General features: G+C 37.4%; 3 protein-coding genes across 3 annotated transcripts; 2 read left to right on the plus strand and 1 right to left on the minus strand.

The window, feature by feature from the left end:
* The first annotated feature begins 342 nt into the window (after positions 1–342).
* Positions 343–5,035, plus strand: LOC111432214 (probable pectate lyase 8). Its single transcript, XM_023069083.1, has 7 exons — positions 343–578; positions 1,163–1,216; positions 1,932–2,012; positions 2,811–3,453; positions 3,544–3,647; positions 3,889–4,027; positions 4,236–5,035. Exons 1-7 carry the CDS (start codon positions 472–474, stop codon positions 4,455–4,457), a joined length of 1,350 nt encoding a protein of 449 aa, XP_022924851.1. The 5' UTR covers positions 343–471; the 3' UTR covers positions 4,458–5,035.
* Positions 5,036–7,238: 2,203 nt separating this feature from the next.
* Positions 7,239–10,755, minus strand: LOC111432216 (inosine triphosphate pyrophosphatase). Its single transcript, XM_023069085.1, has 8 exons — positions 10,527–10,755; positions 10,366–10,430; positions 10,177–10,240; positions 10,078–10,087; positions 9,682–9,713; positions 9,458–9,570; positions 7,749–7,825; positions 7,239–7,637 (listed from the first exon to the last, which is right to left on the minus strand). The coding sequence occupies exons 1-8, from the start codon at positions 10,663–10,665 to the stop codon at positions 7,523–7,525; spliced, it is 615 nt and encodes a 204-aa protein (XP_022924853.1). The 5' UTR covers positions 10,666–10,755; the 3' UTR covers positions 7,239–7,522.
* Positions 10,756–13,349: 2,594 nt separating this feature from the next.
* LOC111431833 (receptor-like protein kinase 2) lies at positions 13,350–17,868 on the plus strand. Its single transcript, XM_023068534.1, has 2 exons — positions 13,350–16,570; positions 17,232–17,868. Exons 1-2 carry the CDS (start codon positions 13,678–13,680, stop codon positions 17,738–17,740), a joined length of 3,402 nt encoding a protein of 1,133 aa, XP_022924302.1. The 5' UTR covers positions 13,350–13,677; the 3' UTR covers positions 17,741–17,868.
* Positions 17,869–18,288: the final 420 nt, after the last annotated feature.

Consider the following 18,288-nt stretch of genomic DNA (forward strand, 5'->3'; position numbering starts at 1 on the left):
AAAAAAAAAAAAAAAAAAAAAAAAGATTACGTGACGGAGAAGGGTCTGATGGTCAAAGAGTCAACGTTTAGGAGCGGTCCGACGTAACGGGGAGAGAAAAGGATGTGGCACGTGGGGAAGACCGTCCGCACGTGTGGCGGGAGTACAGTGGTTAAAAGTTAAAACGGGGCGTTAGCGAGGGTAAAACTGGAAATGTGTGGTGAAGTGGTGGGTTAGGTTAAATTGTGAAGGTTAAAATGGTGACCTAACCGAGTTAACGGTGTTGACGTCGGTTGGAATAGTTTTTATAATTTATTTTTATAATTTTTAATTTTGAAGAAAGTCTATAAAGAAAAGCCATTTCGTTGGAAGCTTACTCCGACTCCATTACTGCGTTCTCCAACTTCTTCTTCTTGTTCTTCGTCTTTTTCGTTCTCATTTCTGAAAATTTTTGTCTGCATTTGGACGCAAAAGGAATTGGAGTTTGGAGGAATGGCAATGGCGGAATCTGGAGGGTGGATTCGTTTGTTTCTTCTCGTGGTGTTCATGTTGTTCGTCGGAGCAATTGCCAGAGTTCCCAAAGAGATTCCTGAAATTCAGTATGAATCTCTATCTCTCTCTTTAATTTGTGGATTTTCTGTTTCTTTTATCTTAATTCTTATCTTCGTCGGCGATTTCGCCTCCTTCTCTGTTATTTGCTCTGTATTTATGGATCCGAGTTGTCTCTGTTGTTCTTTGTATAGTTTTCGTTTGTTCTTCCTGATTCTGTATCCATTTTAGCCACATTACGTGAGTAGACGCTCGATTTTGAAACGGTTTTGGAGTTTTGATGTTTTCTAACTTCGATGATTCTTCAATTTAGTGTTTGCGGTTGAGTTTTCTCAACTACATTGTATTAATGCTGTTTCACTCAGAGCTTTTCATCTCTCGTTCTGGTTCTCATTTACAACTCATGTACTTTGAGCCGCTGAATTTATGTTTCCTTTGAGAAAAGGGCTCGTCCTTGGTACCAATTTCTGGAATGTATTATTGTCTTGTATTGTATATTTCGACCTACCAAACATTTCAGTATAGAGACAGAGAGAATGACGAGGGAAGATGGAGAGTTCAATAAGCTATTCCTTCAAACTTTTATTTCTCCGTTTTTTATGTTTCAAACTTGTGATTTCAATAAATTTTGCAGTAATGAGGCAACCGGGAAGTTGCAGAGCTCAAGCAACTCATCAATGGCAGTGAGGTGAATAATTTTTCTTTTTCCTCTTTTATTTTCAATGAATAAGTTCAGTTGAAAGAATAAATGCGGCAGATTCAGTACCTAACAAAACCTTTCAACGTTAATACCCTTCCTACCTTCCTCTACCTGAACTGATCTCAACCGTCTGTTTTTTGGCCTCTCTCAACTCCCTTACAAATCTCCATCGCTTGGATCTAGATCCCTGCATCTGAACCGTTTATTTCGTTACCCTTTACTTCTTGGGATTCCTCTCCTTCAGTAACAAATTTGGACGTCCTCCCAGATTTGCAACTTTTTCCCTTTTATGTCGTTTGTTTGTTGTGCTAAAAAAGGTTATGACATTTTCATGTGTGAGAGTGTGAAAATAGCCTTTTCCCGCTCGCTCTCTGTTCTATATTGGCTCTTAGAAAAGATACTTTCAACGGTTTTTTGAGTATCTTTTTTCCACCTTTGAGTGCTGCACAAGATTCACTATATTGGACACTGAACTACGCGACGTGAAAAGAAAAAACGCGTTACATTATGCCACTCTCTTTTCTTGCGCTCCCTACCTTTGTTGCGTTGCCACGTTTTGCTTTATGATTTGCTGCTTGCTGGGATTTCCTCAAAATTGCATGTGCCTCCGTCCTTGTCAAAATGCATTATTGTCCTTGCCAAATATCCATATCCTGCCTATCAACTGTCAGTTCTGAAGTATCGTTTCTGTTGGTAATTTCAGGTTGGAGGAGCCTGAGGCTGAGACTCCTGGCAATAAGCATGCCGTGGACAACCCAGACGAGATCGCTGCTATGGTTGACATGTGGGTCCTCTTTTCCTCTTCATGTAGATTATAAATATATGAGATAATACCATGTATAGTCTAGAATTTGAATTATCGGTAGGAAAATTATGGGGATGTGAAGGTTTAGGAATCAAATTTTGAAGGAAAATTAAGTAAACCTGTCCAATCTGACCAAATTATTACAAACCCACCTAAAAATGATCACTAATAATATGAACATGGCCACTTTTCTGTCCTGAAACGTCAGATTTTCGGTAGATTGAATCCTAATTCCAGAGTTGAAAACCCCCTTTTCATTTTTCGTCTCTCCTTAACGTTGCATTAGATTTTTCACCCAAGTGTCCGTTTATACCTGTCTATTTCATTCTGTTGTTACTGTTTGGTCTTATTTCAGAACAAGACAGTTGAATGTGGATCCATTTATTTTCTAGGATCTTGCTATCCAGTCCATGTGGACTTGTAATATGAGGCAAATTAACTTTTAAGTTGATTTGGACGAGTTTATTGCAAGTGGTAATTGCCCTTGAGTGGCCCAGTAGGCGACAAGGACCCGAGAAAATAGGCCACCAAACTTTCACCCATCAAACTGAATAGTCTCACATATTGACAAATAGGATTGCCTTTTTTTATGGCTCCCATTATCCCGTTCTTTTTTTGGGTCTAAATTTAATTATACAAGAAATTTACCCCCACCGACGCTGCTAGCAGGAGTTTCTGCTGTGATTTCCGCCAATAATGTGCTAATTATAGTTACATCATTCTTTAAGAGTTTTATACCACCGAAGATTAACCGTTAGAAAAATTACACTTGATCAGGAGTATCCGCAATGCCACTGCGAGGAGAGAGCTTGGTTTCTTCTCGTGTGGAACCGGCAATCCTATTGATGACTGCTGGCGCTGCGACCCCAATTGGCAACAGAACCGCAAACGTCTAGCAGATTGTGGCATTGGCTTTGGCCGAAATGCCATTGGTGGTCGTGATGGTCGATTCTACGTCATCACTGACTCTGGCGACGATGATCCTGTCAACCCAAGGCCTGGCACTTTGCGACATGCCGTTATACAGGATGAACCTCTCTGGATCGTGTTCAAAAGAGACATGGTGATACAGCTGAAACAGGAGCTGATCATGAACAGTTTCAAGACAATTGATGCACGTGGGTCCAACGTGCATATTGCTAATGGAGCTTGCATCACAATCCAGTTTGTGACCAATGTTATTGTCCATGGTCTAAACATCCATGACTGCAAGCCCACTGGAAACGCCATGGTAAGGAGTTCACCCAATCACGTTGGGTGGAGAACAATTGCTGATGGGGATGCCATTTCCATTTTTGGGTCAAGTCATATTTGGATTGATCACAATTCCCTCTCTAACTGTGCTGATGGCCTCGTTGATGCTGTCATGGGATCCACCGCAATTACCATCACCAACAATTACTTCACCCACCACAATGAGGTATCCTCACTTCATCCATCTACTCGTTTCCTTCTTTTTTTGTCCCCATTTTTCGGAGACAGTGCATCACGCTGTGTGTTTTATGAACAGGTGATGTTATTGGGGCATAGTGATTCTTACGTTAGAGATAAACAAATGCAAGTGACCATTGCTTACAATCACTTTGGAGAAGGACTCATCCAAAGAATGCCAAGGTACAATCTTACTGTTCATCATTATTGTCCTTTTATTCATTTTAAGCCACCACAGTTTTCTGAAATGTCAGCTTCAAGCTGCCATGTCTTGATGACAACCAGATACGTAGATAGATATTGGCTTAAAACTCTGTTCAGCTAAACGATTGTGTTCAGCCATTTATAAGCAAGAGAACAATATTGTCATCCGAACCCGTTTTCAATCTATAACAAAATGGAATCAATTTGATCTATTATTCAGGTGTAGACACGGATACTTCCATGTAGTGAACAATGATTATACTCACTGGGAAATGTACGCCATTGGTGGAAGTGCAAATCCAACCATCAACAGCCAGGGTAACAGATATGCTGCTCCAACCAACCCTTTTGCAAAAGAGGTACTAATACTCTTAAAAATGTTCAAACATCATCTATTAGTGATACACCTCGTCTCATTTTAGTGTTCGATTTGTCTTTCTTTTGATGAACAAGAAGATACCATTAATAATAGCTGTAAAAAAGATTAACCACATCAAATTTTTAAACTTTTATGCTCGAGTTTTTCCTCACCATTGTTTTTTTTACTGAATCAACCACTTTCTGCAGGTGACCAAGAGAGTTGAGACAGCTGAATCTGAGTGGAAAAACTGGAATTGGAGATCAGAAGGAGACCTATTGATGAATGGTGCCTTTTTCACTCCATCTGGTGCAGGGGCCTCAGCAAGCTATGCTAGAGCCTCAAGCTTGGGAGCAAAATCTTCATCCATGGTTGCTACCATAACAGCCACCGCCGGTGCACTTTCCTGCCGGAGAGGCCATCCCTGCTAGCATTCAGATCCCTTTGCCGATCACAGAACACCCCCTCTATAGTTTTTCTGTGAATTTTTCAAATATTTACTTACAAATAGCCTTACCTTACCTCAATCTCCATATTCTATCTCCTCTATCATATCTAAAAACAAACAAGTGTACATTTTTATCTGTCTCATTACAGAGACGTTTCCCATTCAAACACCATCCCAGTTTGCTGTTTGTTGAGACACCCTGAAATCGCTCAACCTCGGCCTGCTTCAACTTCAAAAACACACCATTTGCCATTCAGCAAGCAGGTGCGGAAGCGTTGTTCTTGTGTTCATTTATTCCCCACTTTTCTTCTTCCCAATCCGTTGCTCCTCTTCCTTCAACTATCATTCTTACCCACTATGTCTACTATCTTCTGGTTCTTATAGGACCAGAATCATTTGAGTGTTTTATTTACATTTTCCTTCCTTTTTTGTATTTTTTGTTCTTTTTCTTTCTTTTTACACTTTGTTCTGTTTTGTGATACAATCTCTACACTATGTTTGTCAAACATTTAATTATCAAAGCAAAAGTTTGCTAAAGATGATAGCAAATATTTGTTGATATGTCTTTGTCTATCTTCCACCTACTTTTTCTCTTTTTTAATTAACTTCTTGAAGGTAGATAGTTGTAAGGTATTGGTTGAGAGGTGATGTGAAATAAATTCATTTGGTTGAATTTTGAAACCCATATATTTTCTTTTCACAAAGAATCATAAATGTAAAGAATTATTGATAGACAAATTAAATACGTTAGGACCCTTTTTATAAAAAAAATAAAGAAAGAAAAAGATTAACTTTAACTTTTACTTTTCTTTTGATACTTTAAAAACAATTTTGTAATGTTAACTAAATATCTAAAACAAAAGAACTTTGAAAAGATAAGATTTTGATAGTGATTATTGAAGTTAGATACTGAGGATTAATATGTTAATAAAGAGTTAATGAACATTGAGATCTTGTTTTTCTCTTGCTCATAGTTCATTCATTTTCTCTACAAGGAAACTAAAATGATTTCTTGGAGTGGTCAAATTGGAAGTCAAAGACAACACCAAATAAAAGTAGTATGCAAGAAAAAAATCATATTAGAAAACAATTCCATGCCCTTTGTCATGGGGCATCAAACATTTGACTATATTTTAGGTATGATGAACCTCAATGGCAGTAATCATTTTCATGACACTAAAAAGCTTTGATCTTTCGTTGACATATGCCAGTAACTTATCCATCCAACAAATTTACAAGAAATAAAATAATAAAACTGACTATTTTGTTTTTTAATCAAGCCCTCTAAAAAATTTAGATTCAAAAAAATAAAAGAAAAAAGTTCAAACTCAGAGAGTAAAGAATTGAACCTTTCATCTTTCAGTCAAGCATAGAACGTCTCAATTATTTAAGTTATGCTCAAATCAACCATAAAAATTGCACCTTATTTTGTTCAAATATATGCTAAAGGAGAAAGAGGAGAAATGCTATAACGAACAAATTTTTGACAACTAATACTTTGATGACAATCTGTAACGGCCCAAGTCCACTGTCGGCAAATATTGTTCTTTTTGGACTTTCCTTTTCGAGTTTCCCCTCCAAGTTTTTAAATCGTGTCTGCTAGAGAGAGATTTCCACACCCTTATAAAAAAATGTTTCGTTCCCCTCTTCAACCGGTGTGGAATCTCACAACATCTATTTCCTCTTAAATGAGCTAAGGAGGGAGAAAATATTTTAAGGAAGCAAAGTGTAATGATTCATTCCATGAACTAAATTCAGCATATGACCTATTCTACCACACATGGTAGCCTTATGCTCAACTTTACAACTGATAAGAGACTGTGAAAGGGCACCATATACTCAAAGAAAGCAACCTCCCACCACCTTGCATTCTGGTTCTACACATACACATGGCTTCCAACCTTTCTCTATCTTCCATTCCCTTTTTTCTTTAATACAGGCAGAAATTAGAGAGAAATTTTACGCTTTTGGTTGGCTCGACAATATGTGAGTTGAGGTGAGGTGAGAGATTACATTAATATGTATACGGAAGTTCTGTGAGAGATTCAAAACTTTAACCTTTCAATCAAGGTGATTATTTCTTTACCCCGGTTGAAAAATATGTTTCTATGTTTCATATTTCATAAAATAAGATCCAAACTGAAATTAAGGTGAACTTATAAGTGCTAAAGATGCTAAAGATGTAACTTAATCTAAATAATTCTAATGTATGCAGCCACCAATTAGATTTTATTAAGATAGACATGACAACTTTAAATAAATAACACTTTCCAAAAACTAGCATGATAACACAAGACAACTTAATAACAGAACTATTTCTTTCACTTTTATAACTGGGGTAAAGAATTTTAATGACAACTATGTCTTCATCTAAACAGATGGCATTGGGCAAATGGGGTCTCCAATGAACAGAGCAGAAACTGATATCATGAAAACAGTGGAGAGTATTAATTTCCATCATGGATGATGGAAAAACAAATAGGGAAGCATGTGAGTTGGGCCCATTTGGCTACTGCTAGGTAGTAGGGACTGTAAACGTAAATCCGTACTATAATGGGCCCATTTCCATTTCTGGGCCCAAAAGTTTTCCCAAATGGATATGAACAAGGAGACACTGAGTAGAAAGGATGAACATTCCTTTTCAGTTGCAAATGCAACTCCTCAGCCTCAGACATGCACTTTAAAGATGCTGAGTTGTTGTCTCCCCATTCCATCCTAACCTCTCTTAATATTTCTCCCAATCTACTGCATTGAAAGCAAGCTATGCTTTATAACAGTTATCGATGTTTTTTCTTCTCTTTATCCATCTTCTAACCTTTCATTTATGCATAAATAACAATTATTGTTGCAATTTAGATGAAGAAACTATTCTCGTTTATCACATCTGACACTGTGATTTCTAAATTGGAATTTTAGAAGAGCATTAAAGCCAAAACCCATCATGGCAACATGGCTTTCAAGCTCCAACGATCAGCACAGAAAATTCTAATTATCACTGCAAAAAGTTTGTAAATAGTGTGTTATGACAGGACAAGATAGAGAGAACCTTTAGTCTTGGATCTGGTAGGTGTAATTAGCTTCAGCAAAGTGAGATTTCACCAGAGCAAGAGCACGGTAGCGATGAGATATCTTGTTCTTTTCTTCCTTGGACATTTCAGCATACCTATGAAATAAAGTAGAATCATAAGAATATGTTGCAGACCTTTTATTTATAACTTGATCGTATTTGTTGTAGTATGATTCTACAATGAGAGGGAGGGATAGATAAGCTTACGTTTGATCATAGCCATCAGGTTGAAAAATTGGATCCCAACCAAAATCATTAGGGCCTCTCGGAAGAACAATTTTTCCCTAATAGAGCAAGTAATGAGGACAAATGTTTAGTGCAACAAAGGAAGAACCCGGAGAGAACTCATTTTCATACAGTGTTATTTTGAGAACAAATTTTTCTGAGATCAATGAGTGAAAACTAGACAAATATGTATAAGAAGAAAAGGAAGTGAATAAGGAATAGCATCATCGTCCGAGCAATAATATTCAAATACCAGTGATTAATCTGTAGCTACCTGTGTTGGACAAAAGAATTATAGGTCGCTTCGTTGTCCTATTGCTATATGTTCTTGACTGCCAATACACCCATGAAATGGTCTTTGGCAACATTTACGCAACCACTGAATTTAAAGTGATCTCAACTTGATAGCTTCTTCTCCTTCTGGCCTTGATTTACCGACTTCTCCAACAACGGAATCCATTTGTTCATCTCTTATAAAAAGAATTGTTGTTCATTAACTACCAAAAGCAGCAACTATTCGTTCTTACACTAATGTCCCAAATTGTTTCCAATCAAAGACTTGTATGTATGTATGTCCCTACAACCAGAATTTATCCAGAACTCCCAAATTAGACCCTTGAGAAGCATAACCTCACGAAGTTGTGCACTCTTGGGATGGCCAGTAGATCGCTATCATAAAAAACTGTGATTTCTAGCTTTCATACTTGCACTTAAAACTAATGTTTCCTTCCATTTGCCTTAACCACGCTTCTCTTTGACGTTATGCTCAATCAACTTTTGTTCTATCATATCCAAACTAAATAGCATTGCTATATATATTACCCAGCCACAATGTAAAATTCACAACCTCATATTAGCATTGATACACTCAATACCCAGCTGCAACTATCTGTTCTAACACTAAAGCCCAAAATTAACTAAACTAATGCTTCCTAGTGACAACTTGTGATATTCATATTAAATCTCTTTCTCCTCTTGATGATGATAATGAATTTGATGAAAGAAGAGGCATTATCATTTTCCTACTTTTTCCATTAGCATTTAGATTTATCTCCAAAAGGTTTCTTCCGTCACACAGTAAGACACTAAAAGCATATTGGGTAGTGATTTTGAAATTTCTAAATCATTTTTGTCAGGTTCAAAATCATTCCAAAACATGTTTTTAATCATTCAGAATCAATTTTGATTTTATGAAAACAATGTTTAAAAATGTAAAACAAACATTAAATTGATTTTGAATCATTAAAAGTATGTTTGGAGTGATTTGATCACAACAAATATAATTGACAAAATCACTCTCAAACATGTCCTAAGAGATCTTCTACAAATAACTTGAGCCCAATATGACCTATCAACTCATCTTAAGAATCCAACATTGACTTTCAAGTTACTATATGTCGAGGTTCTTCTTTTGGCCATGTAAGTTACTATATGTCTACAAAATTCAACTTCTAAACATCGTACTTAAAGAGAGAAAGAAAGGTGTACTCACAGAATTTTATTAGGATAAATGTTGGGAATATTGTAAAGATATGAAGTGATTATAAAAATAAACTAGATTGGAGGAGATTAAACTTAGAATAAAAATATCCAAACTTACGAAATTATTTTGAATTGAGATAATTAAAACAACTGATTGGAGAAAATACTGCTCATCGTATAGTTAAGTAGGAAACTGTACAATTTCATACCGGAGTATTTCCCACAAATGTGATGGGTTCAGCTTCAGGCCCAAGAGAAAATGAAAAGATGCATGAAGCATATGCTGACTTGTCCTCATATGCCAACAACAAATTGTTCAGGCCTGCAAAAGAGAGATGTAAGCAACACTTGGTTGCAATGACCAGCGTATATCACTGCCACTAAATAAAAGAAAAATGGTAAAGGGAAAAGCTAGTATGATGACAAGTACGACCTTCATGACCAATCTTCTCCAGGAACCACTTGCTGCACAATTAAAGCCACCAGATGATTAAAAACTTAATACACGTCTTCTGCAAACTCAGCTGAGATCCATGCGAAAACAAACTTGGATAGATCTCAATTAGTTTTGTTAAATTAGAAATGGAGAAAAAGAAAATATTATTTGAGTAATTAGGGGAATCAAATTCTAATTCTTCCAGGATGTGCCATCCTTGGACAGAGAAAGACCCTTTGCTCCCTTGAGAATCGTATGAATCCTTCCATTGTTGAATTCTTCTATAACTTTCTTTAATATATATATGATGACAACATAGTTATGGTTCAAGTAATATGTAAATAAGAAACAAAGCTTCACCTAAGAAGGGGCATTGATAGTGTAGCAACTTACATGTATGGCCCTGAAAAAGAGAAAGATAAACATGTTAATGATTTGAGCATATACGCTTGGAAGGGGAATAGGTTTTCAAAAATGAAAAACACTGAATACCTGGTAGACCCTTCAAAGCATTAAAGCAGAGGCATGTATCTTCCACAAGAACCGGCCCGTTAACCTTCCATTTATCAAATCCGGCAACTCCAAATCAGTCAAAAAAGATAAAATAACTCCTCTCTTTTGTTTTGATTCATCTGAAGAGTGATTCTTAATCGAATGACGAAAATGTAAGAGAAAGTGCACCTGAATAGCTGCCAATCGAGCTTTCTCTTTCGATATATCTTCTGGTTCGCCTTGCAACTCCGGCACTGATTATAATAACACAACAACAACAATAAACAAATGCTCAAAAGATCAAAAAACTAGGATAAAGTAAGAGAGAGAGCGCGCGCGCGCGAGTGTACAATCAAGCTTGAGAGACCGAAAAGGAACGGAGTTGCCCAAGATTGCTCGAACTTCCTCGAGCTTCTTGGCGTTGCCGGTCACAAATGTCACCGGCCGAGGAAGCACCATTCCAATTCTTGAAGCAGCAACTGTTGCCATTCTGCTTCAGTTGCTCTGATTCCCGATGACGAAGACCAAATTATTCAGCTCAAGGCGCCAATTCTTACACCCTAATTTAGGACGAGGGTTTTTCAACCTATATTTTAATTATTTTAGCGCTTACAACAGTTTTCAGTTTTTTTTTTTTTTTTTTTCAAATTTCTTTAGAATCTCTATATGATAAATTAGTATTAAAATTTATTATCTAAGGCGCCAACTAGGCGTACCTTCCTTTTTCGGTAGCTCGACCATAAAAATTTAATGGTTAAGCGACTCATATTGGTATGTGGGAATAGATTTCATTCTTAAAGAATAAGGAGTAGGTAATATGACTATGTCGTATGGGATGCAGGAGAATATCAGGATACACGTTGCTGAATTCGAATTTTGAATCCCGAGCATCGATCGTTACAAATAGTATCAATATAGACAAATGACTCGTGTTAGTATTTGGAAATAGTCTTCACTCTTAATAGCGAGAAATAGATAACGTGCCCATTGTGAGATCTCATATCAATTGAACGGAAAATAAATATATTTTTTTTTATAGGAAATTGTAATATCTGCCGGCAATACCTGGAGCTAAACACGGGCAATGTCTATTGGGCCCATTATAAACCTACTAAAAGCCCAAATATCCACGCACAAATCGAGGCCCAATTGTGGTTAACTAATGGGCCGAGTACTTGGCCCATCTAAAAATTGTATATTTTTAATAAATGCCACGTGGAAAGATTCCACTTGGAGTTTCTCTAGGCAGTGACCCTAGAATTTAGGGAGCATTTAGGACGACAAAGCGCCATCGTCAAAATATATTTAATTGTTGGTACTCTGTAAATCATAACTATTTAATGATTTAAATATTATAATTTACACGTAATCCTCATTAAATATTTAATTATTTATTTCAATTTGGTCCTATAATAATTCAATTTATAAATATTTTAAATCAAACATCATCATTTCTTACCATAATTTGTGGAGTGATGTTTTTAAAAGTCGATTTTTTTAAAAATTTTGAAATTAATTTATAATTCCAACTCAGCAATTAATTAACTCTAAATTTAATATAAATGGACTAAAGTACTTAATTTAAACCTCGGTCGCTAAAATAAAATAATATTTACAAATTAAAAAATTATATTCCTTTAATATTTAATCTTCTATGGTATAATTATTAAACTATTTTCTTTTATTAAAATTTCATTTAAAAATATTTTATTAATACAAATTATTATATATTAAACATGACTTTAGGGGTTGTGTTTATTTTTAATTTTAATTTTAATTTGAATGTCACGTGGATAGGCCTAAAAATGAGGAAACCGTTGTCTTTTTGTTGAAGGCTTCGAGCAAAAGTTACAATGTCACTCTACCAGACACTCAATTATTATTCAAATTTTATTTATTTATTTTAATTTTCTATAACCTTTCAATTCTTTTGATGAATGTGAGTTGTATGATTTGATTCTTTACTTAGGATTTGATATTTCACGTGAGTTTCACGTGGGTGGGTATGGTTATAATTTGCTTGTGAAGGTGATAAATGGGACCGTTTTTTATTTTTATTTTCTTAAAATGGTTGGTGTATATTTGGGAAATTTTGTTCGTTACTCTATAGATTTATATGCGTTTATTTAAATTTGCATTTTAAAATATTTATAAATTATATATAACATAGACCATAGATGAAGAGATACATGAATGAACAGAGTATAACAGATACCATAGATGAAGGAATCATAGGAACTTCATGGTTAGACGTGTTTTAATTGAAGAACTTTTATGTTTTATGATATTATGGGAATTTTCTAGAGGTTCATGTGAGTTAAGACAAAACATGTTGGAACGACTCGTGTTGGTCTATGGTGATAGTTTTTACTTTTAAGAAACGAGTAGGTAATCCAAGCATGCCCTAGAGGGACACAAGGGAATGTCGAGGCCATTAGGTGCAAAATCCAAAATATGGGCATGAGTTGTTACAAATGGTATCAGAGTAACGCATCTCCTAATACGATGTGATTCGAGGATGAACTAACACGAAAACTGATGGGTGAAGCTGGTGGACATGTGACGTTCGAGTAAAAGTGGTACATTAATGAACTGAGACTACATCTGAACGAGAGAATTCTTGAGGAGATGCAATAAAATATCGAAAATCAATTGACCAAATTGGATAATGTTCGTTAAAGTGGACCTTTTAAGAACATAGTTATTAAAATAAACAAAAGTTGAAAAAAAAATTAAGAATAAATATTTGAAAGATAAAATAACCAACAAAATTTAAAAGTAGAGTAAGTCAAAATAATATTTAAATTTGTTTAATTATTATTATTATTATTTGTTGGGGGTAGAAATGGAATTTAACAAACTTGCATTACAATTCAAGAATCTACTCAACATCAACGTCGCCTACTGTTTATAAACGGATTCTTAATTTTCCCGCCTCTCTGATGCATCAATTATGCATGCACGAATTTGGACCATCTGATCATTTTTGCTCGTTAAATCCAACGGCTCAGATTGCGACTCTCATAATTAGTACATTTATTTAAATCATACAAACCTAGGGAAATGGCAATGTAAATTATTTATTATAATTCATTTTACAATTTTAGTATTTCTATAAACATTAAAAAAAATACTAAAAAATAGATATAATTTTGGTTCATGGAGCGAAACGAGCAAGCAAATAAGAAGCAACAATGGCGGGCGTCGGCTATCTTCTTCACCACTGCAACTCCAAGCAGTTCATCTTCCTCCTCTCTTTTCGTGCCCAGTTTTTCAATATTCAATTCTCTCTCTCTGCCCTAGAGAGAGAAAAACCGAAAACAAGCATCCAAAGCGCGGCGTGGGTAGTGGGTTTGGTTTTGATAGTCTCAAGATAGTGCTCGTTAATCTTTATTTTATTGGTTTTGGTTTTGATTGATCGCCATTGATAGTTCTTCGAGAGAAACGGAAAGAGGCTGCAATATCAATGATACGAGCCCGAGAAGAAGGGTTTGGAAATTGATGCAAATGTCGTCGATGCCATCTTCGAGACAACGTTACCTCTTCTTCTTGTTCTTGTTCTTGTTCTTCTCTGTTCTTCAATGCGTTTCTTATGTCTCTGCTACCAATGGCGAAGCCTCTCTGTTGTTTTCATGGCTTCGAAGTTCTGGTAGTAGTTCTCATTTCTCCGATTGGAATGTTCTTGATCCTAATCCGTGTAAATGGAGCTCCATTTCTTGCTCCTCTCAAGGTTTTGTTACTGAAATTAATATTCAGTTTGTTCCTCTTCGGCTTCCTTTGCCTTCGAATCTCTCTTCGTTTCGATTTCTTCAGAAGCTTGTTATCTCCGGCGCCAATGTCACCGGGAAAATCCCCGATGATATTGGAAACTGCACGGAACTTACGATTCTCGACTTGAGCTCCAATAATCTTGCCGGTTCTATTCCCGGAAGTATTGGAAATCTCCGGAAGTTAGAGGACTTGATTTTGAACGGAAATCAGTTGACGGGGAGCATTCCGGCGGAGTTAGGGCTTTGCTCTAGTCTCAAGAATCTCTTCGTTTTTGATAACTTACTGTCTGGATTTTTGCCGCTGGACTTCGGAAAATTGGGAAATCTCGAAGTTCTTCGAGCGGGAGGTAACAAAGAAATCACCGGAGAGATTCCACCGGAGATTGGAAACTGCAGTAAACTGACATTGTTAGGACTGGCCGATACTCGGATTTCCGGCCGGTTACCGTCGTCTCTTGGAAGGCTTCAGAAGCTTCAAACATTGTCGATTTACACGACTTTGCTCTCCGGCGAAATCCCTTCCGATTTAGGTAACTGTTCTGAGCTTGTTGATTTGTTTCTTTACGAAAATAGTCTCTCTGGTTCGATTCCACCACAGATTGGGGAGCTTAAAAAACTTGAGCAATTGTTCTTATGGCAGAACAATCTTGTTGGGGCAATCCCCAAAGAGGTTGGTAACTGTAGCAGTTTGAGAAGAATTGATTTCTCTTTGAATTACCTCTCTGGAACTTTACCTTTAACTTTAGGAGGACTTACAGAACTAGAGGATTTTATGATTAGTGATAACAATGTCTCTGGTTCGATCCCTGCTAGTCTTTCAAATGCCAAGAATTTGTTGCAGCTGCAATTTGATAACAATCAAATTTCTGGGTTGATTCCACCAGAGCTTGGGGCTTTGTCAAAGCTTACTGTCTTGTTGGCATGGCAGAACCAGCTTGAAGGAAGCATTCCTGAAAGTTTGGAGGGTTGTAGTAATCTTGAAGCTATTGATTTGTCTCATAACTCACTCACAGGTGCTATTCCTTCTGGATTGTTTCAGCTTCATAATCTCACAAAACTTCTGTTGATTTCCAATGATATATCTGGTTCGATCCCACCCGAAATCGGTAATGGCAGCTCACTCGTGCGGCTGCGGCTTGGAAACAACCGGATTACCGGTGGGATTCCGAGAACAATTGGCAGGATGAGTAGTTTAGACTTTCTTGATCTCTCTGGGAATCGAATCTCTGGTCCATTGCCTGATGAGATTGGCAATTGCAGAGAGTTGCAGATGATAGATTTGAGCTATAATGCTTTAGAAGGTCCCTTGCCTAGCTCTTTGGCATCTTTGTCTGAGCTTCAGGTCTTAGATGTTTCATCGAATCGATTTTCGGGTCAGCTCCCGGGGAGTTTCGGGAGTCTTGTTTCGTTAAATAAGCTTGCTTTGAGAGCAAACTTATTCTCGGGAGCAATACCGGCATCGCTCGGGCTATGTTCGGGTTTGCAACGGCTCGATCTTAGTAGTAACCATTTTACTGGCAACATTCCAGTGGAGCTGGGACGGCTTGATGCTCTTGAAATTGCTCTTAATCTCAGCAACAATGAGCTCTATGGGCCAATCCCACCTCAGATATCTGCACTTACTAAGCTTTCAGTTCTTGATCTGTCAAGAAACAAGCTCGAGGGGGACTTGAAACCGCTTGCAGGGCTGAGTAATCTGGTCTCTCTTAATATCTCTTACAATAACTTCAGTGGTTATCTTCCTGACAACAAGCTTTTCAGGCAGCTAGCACCAACGGACCTGACTGGCAATGAAAGGCTCTGTTCTTCGATCAGGGACTCATGTTTCTTAATGGATGGATCAGGACTAACAAGGAATGTAAACAACGTGAGATTATCCCATAAACTTATGATAGTAATTGCCTTGCTCGTTGTTTTAACATTTGTCTTGATAATCATGGGGATTATAGCAGTGATTAGAGCAAGAAGAACCATAATTGATGATGATGATTCGGAGCTAGGGGACAAATGGCCTTGGCAATTCACACCATTCCAGAAACTAAATTTCTCTGTGGATCAAGTTCTAAGATGCCTCATAGATTCAAATGTGATTGGAAAAGGATGTTCTGGGGTTGTTTATCGTGCTGATATCGGTAACGGCGAGACCATTGCCGTGAAGAAGCTATGGCCAACGATATCAGCTGCCAGTCATGAGTATACCGACGACAAACCAAGGGTTCGGGATTCCTTCTCGACGGAGGTGAAAACTTTAGGCTTGATCCGTCATAAGAACATTGTTAGATTCCTGGGTTGTTGTTGGAACAAAAACACAAGGTTGCTCATGTATGATTACATGCCTAATGGGAGTTTGGGAAGCCTCCTCCATGAAAGAGGAGGAGGAGATGATGCCTTGGACTGGGCACTTAGGTACAAAATTTTGCTTGGTGCAGCACAAGGGCTTGCTTACTTGCACCATGACTGTGTCCCTGCCATTGTTCACAGGGATATCAAGGCCAATAATATTCTCATTGGCCTGGATTTTGAGGCTTACATTGCTGATTTCGGCCTTGCCAAGCTCGTGGATGAGGGTAATTTCGGTCGTTCCTCCAATACAGTCGCCGGTTCTTATGGATACATTGCTCCTGGTAAGCCATTCTTCCTTCAGTTCTTGTAGTTTTTTCTCTGATCATCATCTTTATTTCATATCAAGTAATGTCTATATCCAGTCTTTACTTCATGAAACTTTACAACTATATAAAACCTTTTTAAGTGTCAAGATCAAAGATGTTATTGGATCAAGCCAACCCTCGTGCATAGTCTATTGGTTTCCCTTTTCCCCATTTCATCTCGTCATTATAGACAAACTGTGAGATCCCACGTTGATTGGAAAGGGGAACGAACCATTCCTTCTAAGGGTGTGGAAACCTCTCCCTAATAGACGCGTTTTTAACTGAGGCGGACGGCGATATTTAACGGGCCAAAGTGGACAATATCTACTAGCGGTGGACTTTGTTTGTTATAAATGGTATCGGAGCTAGAAACTGAGCGGTGTGTCAACGAAGACGCTGGACCCCAAGGAGGGGTGGATTGGGAGATCCTACCTCGGTTGAAGAGGGAAACGAAGCATTCCTTATAAGGGTGGGGAAACCTCACCCTAGTAAACCGTGAGGCTGACGGCGACATGTAACGGGCCAAAGCGGACAATATCTACTAGCGGTGGGCTTGGGCTTGGGCTGTTACACAAACATATCTCGGTTTTTGACCCGATATTAAAGTCATTCTTAACCAACTCTCTTTTCCTTTCAGAATATGGATACATGATGAAGATCACTGAAAAGAGCGATGTTTACAGCTTTGGTGTCGTAGTATTGGAAGTCCTAACCGGAAAGCAACCGATTGATCCAACAATACCAGAAGGGCAACATGTAGTTGATTGGGTGAGACACAACAAAGGAGTGGGAGTTCTAGACGCAGCCCTTCTATCCAGGTCAGAGTCAGAGATAGAGGAAATGGTGCAAGTTTTAGGCATAGCATTACTGTGTGTGAACTTTGCCCCTGACGAGCGCCCAAACATGAAAGATGTCGCTGCCATGCTTAAGGAGATCAAGCAAGAAACCGACTCGAAGATCGACCTGCTCGTTGAAGGGGAGAGTACTGATGGTCAAGAAAACAAGAGGCCAAAGGGGGTGTTGGCATTGACATCCTCTTCTAAACTGGGAATGGAAAGTGTTCGTGCCACAAGCGATGGTTTCAGCCTCTCTTCTTCCTCACTGATCTACCCATCTTCCTCCATTCCCAAAATGTCATTCAAGTGAAATTCTAACTGATTTTTTCTTTTATTTTTAATTTCTTCACTCATTTTCTTAGTTACATCTTGATTTTGGTATTTGAAGATAATTATGGTTTTAAAACCCAATGTTTATTCTTATTTGTATAGTGGAGATTCCTAAATATAATCATTTAACCTCTCTCCGATATTCTAATCAACTTTAACTCAATTACCTCAATTACCATGCAAACGTTTCGGTCATGTTTATCTAGGACGTGTTGTTTATGGCCGCATATCCATTTCAAATCCCTTTAACATACTTTTATCTTAAATAGGCCTTTAATATTTCAGGTTGGGTCAATACGGAGTGTATTACTATTCACAAAAAAAAAATGTCTACATCCGTCAATGTATCAAAATATATTATACGAGATTACGACTATTTGTCACTTCTTAGTTGCCTAGTTATTTTTAGGTTATAACATTGTTTTCGACCTATTTTCTCGTTTACGTTTTTCAAAAAAATTAATTTTGAAAAAAATAAAACACAAAACAAATTATTATTATCCATGGGAACCTAAATTAATGGTGGAT

The sequence above is a fragment of the Cucurbita moschata genome, unplaced genomic scaffold (genome assembly GCF_002738365.1).
Source record: "Cucurbita moschata cultivar Rifu unplaced genomic scaffold, Cmos_1.0 Cmo_Scf00037, whole genome shotgun sequence".
Taxonomy (NCBI): Eukaryota; Viridiplantae; Streptophyta; class Magnoliopsida; order Cucurbitales; family Cucurbitaceae; genus Cucurbita; species Cucurbita moschata.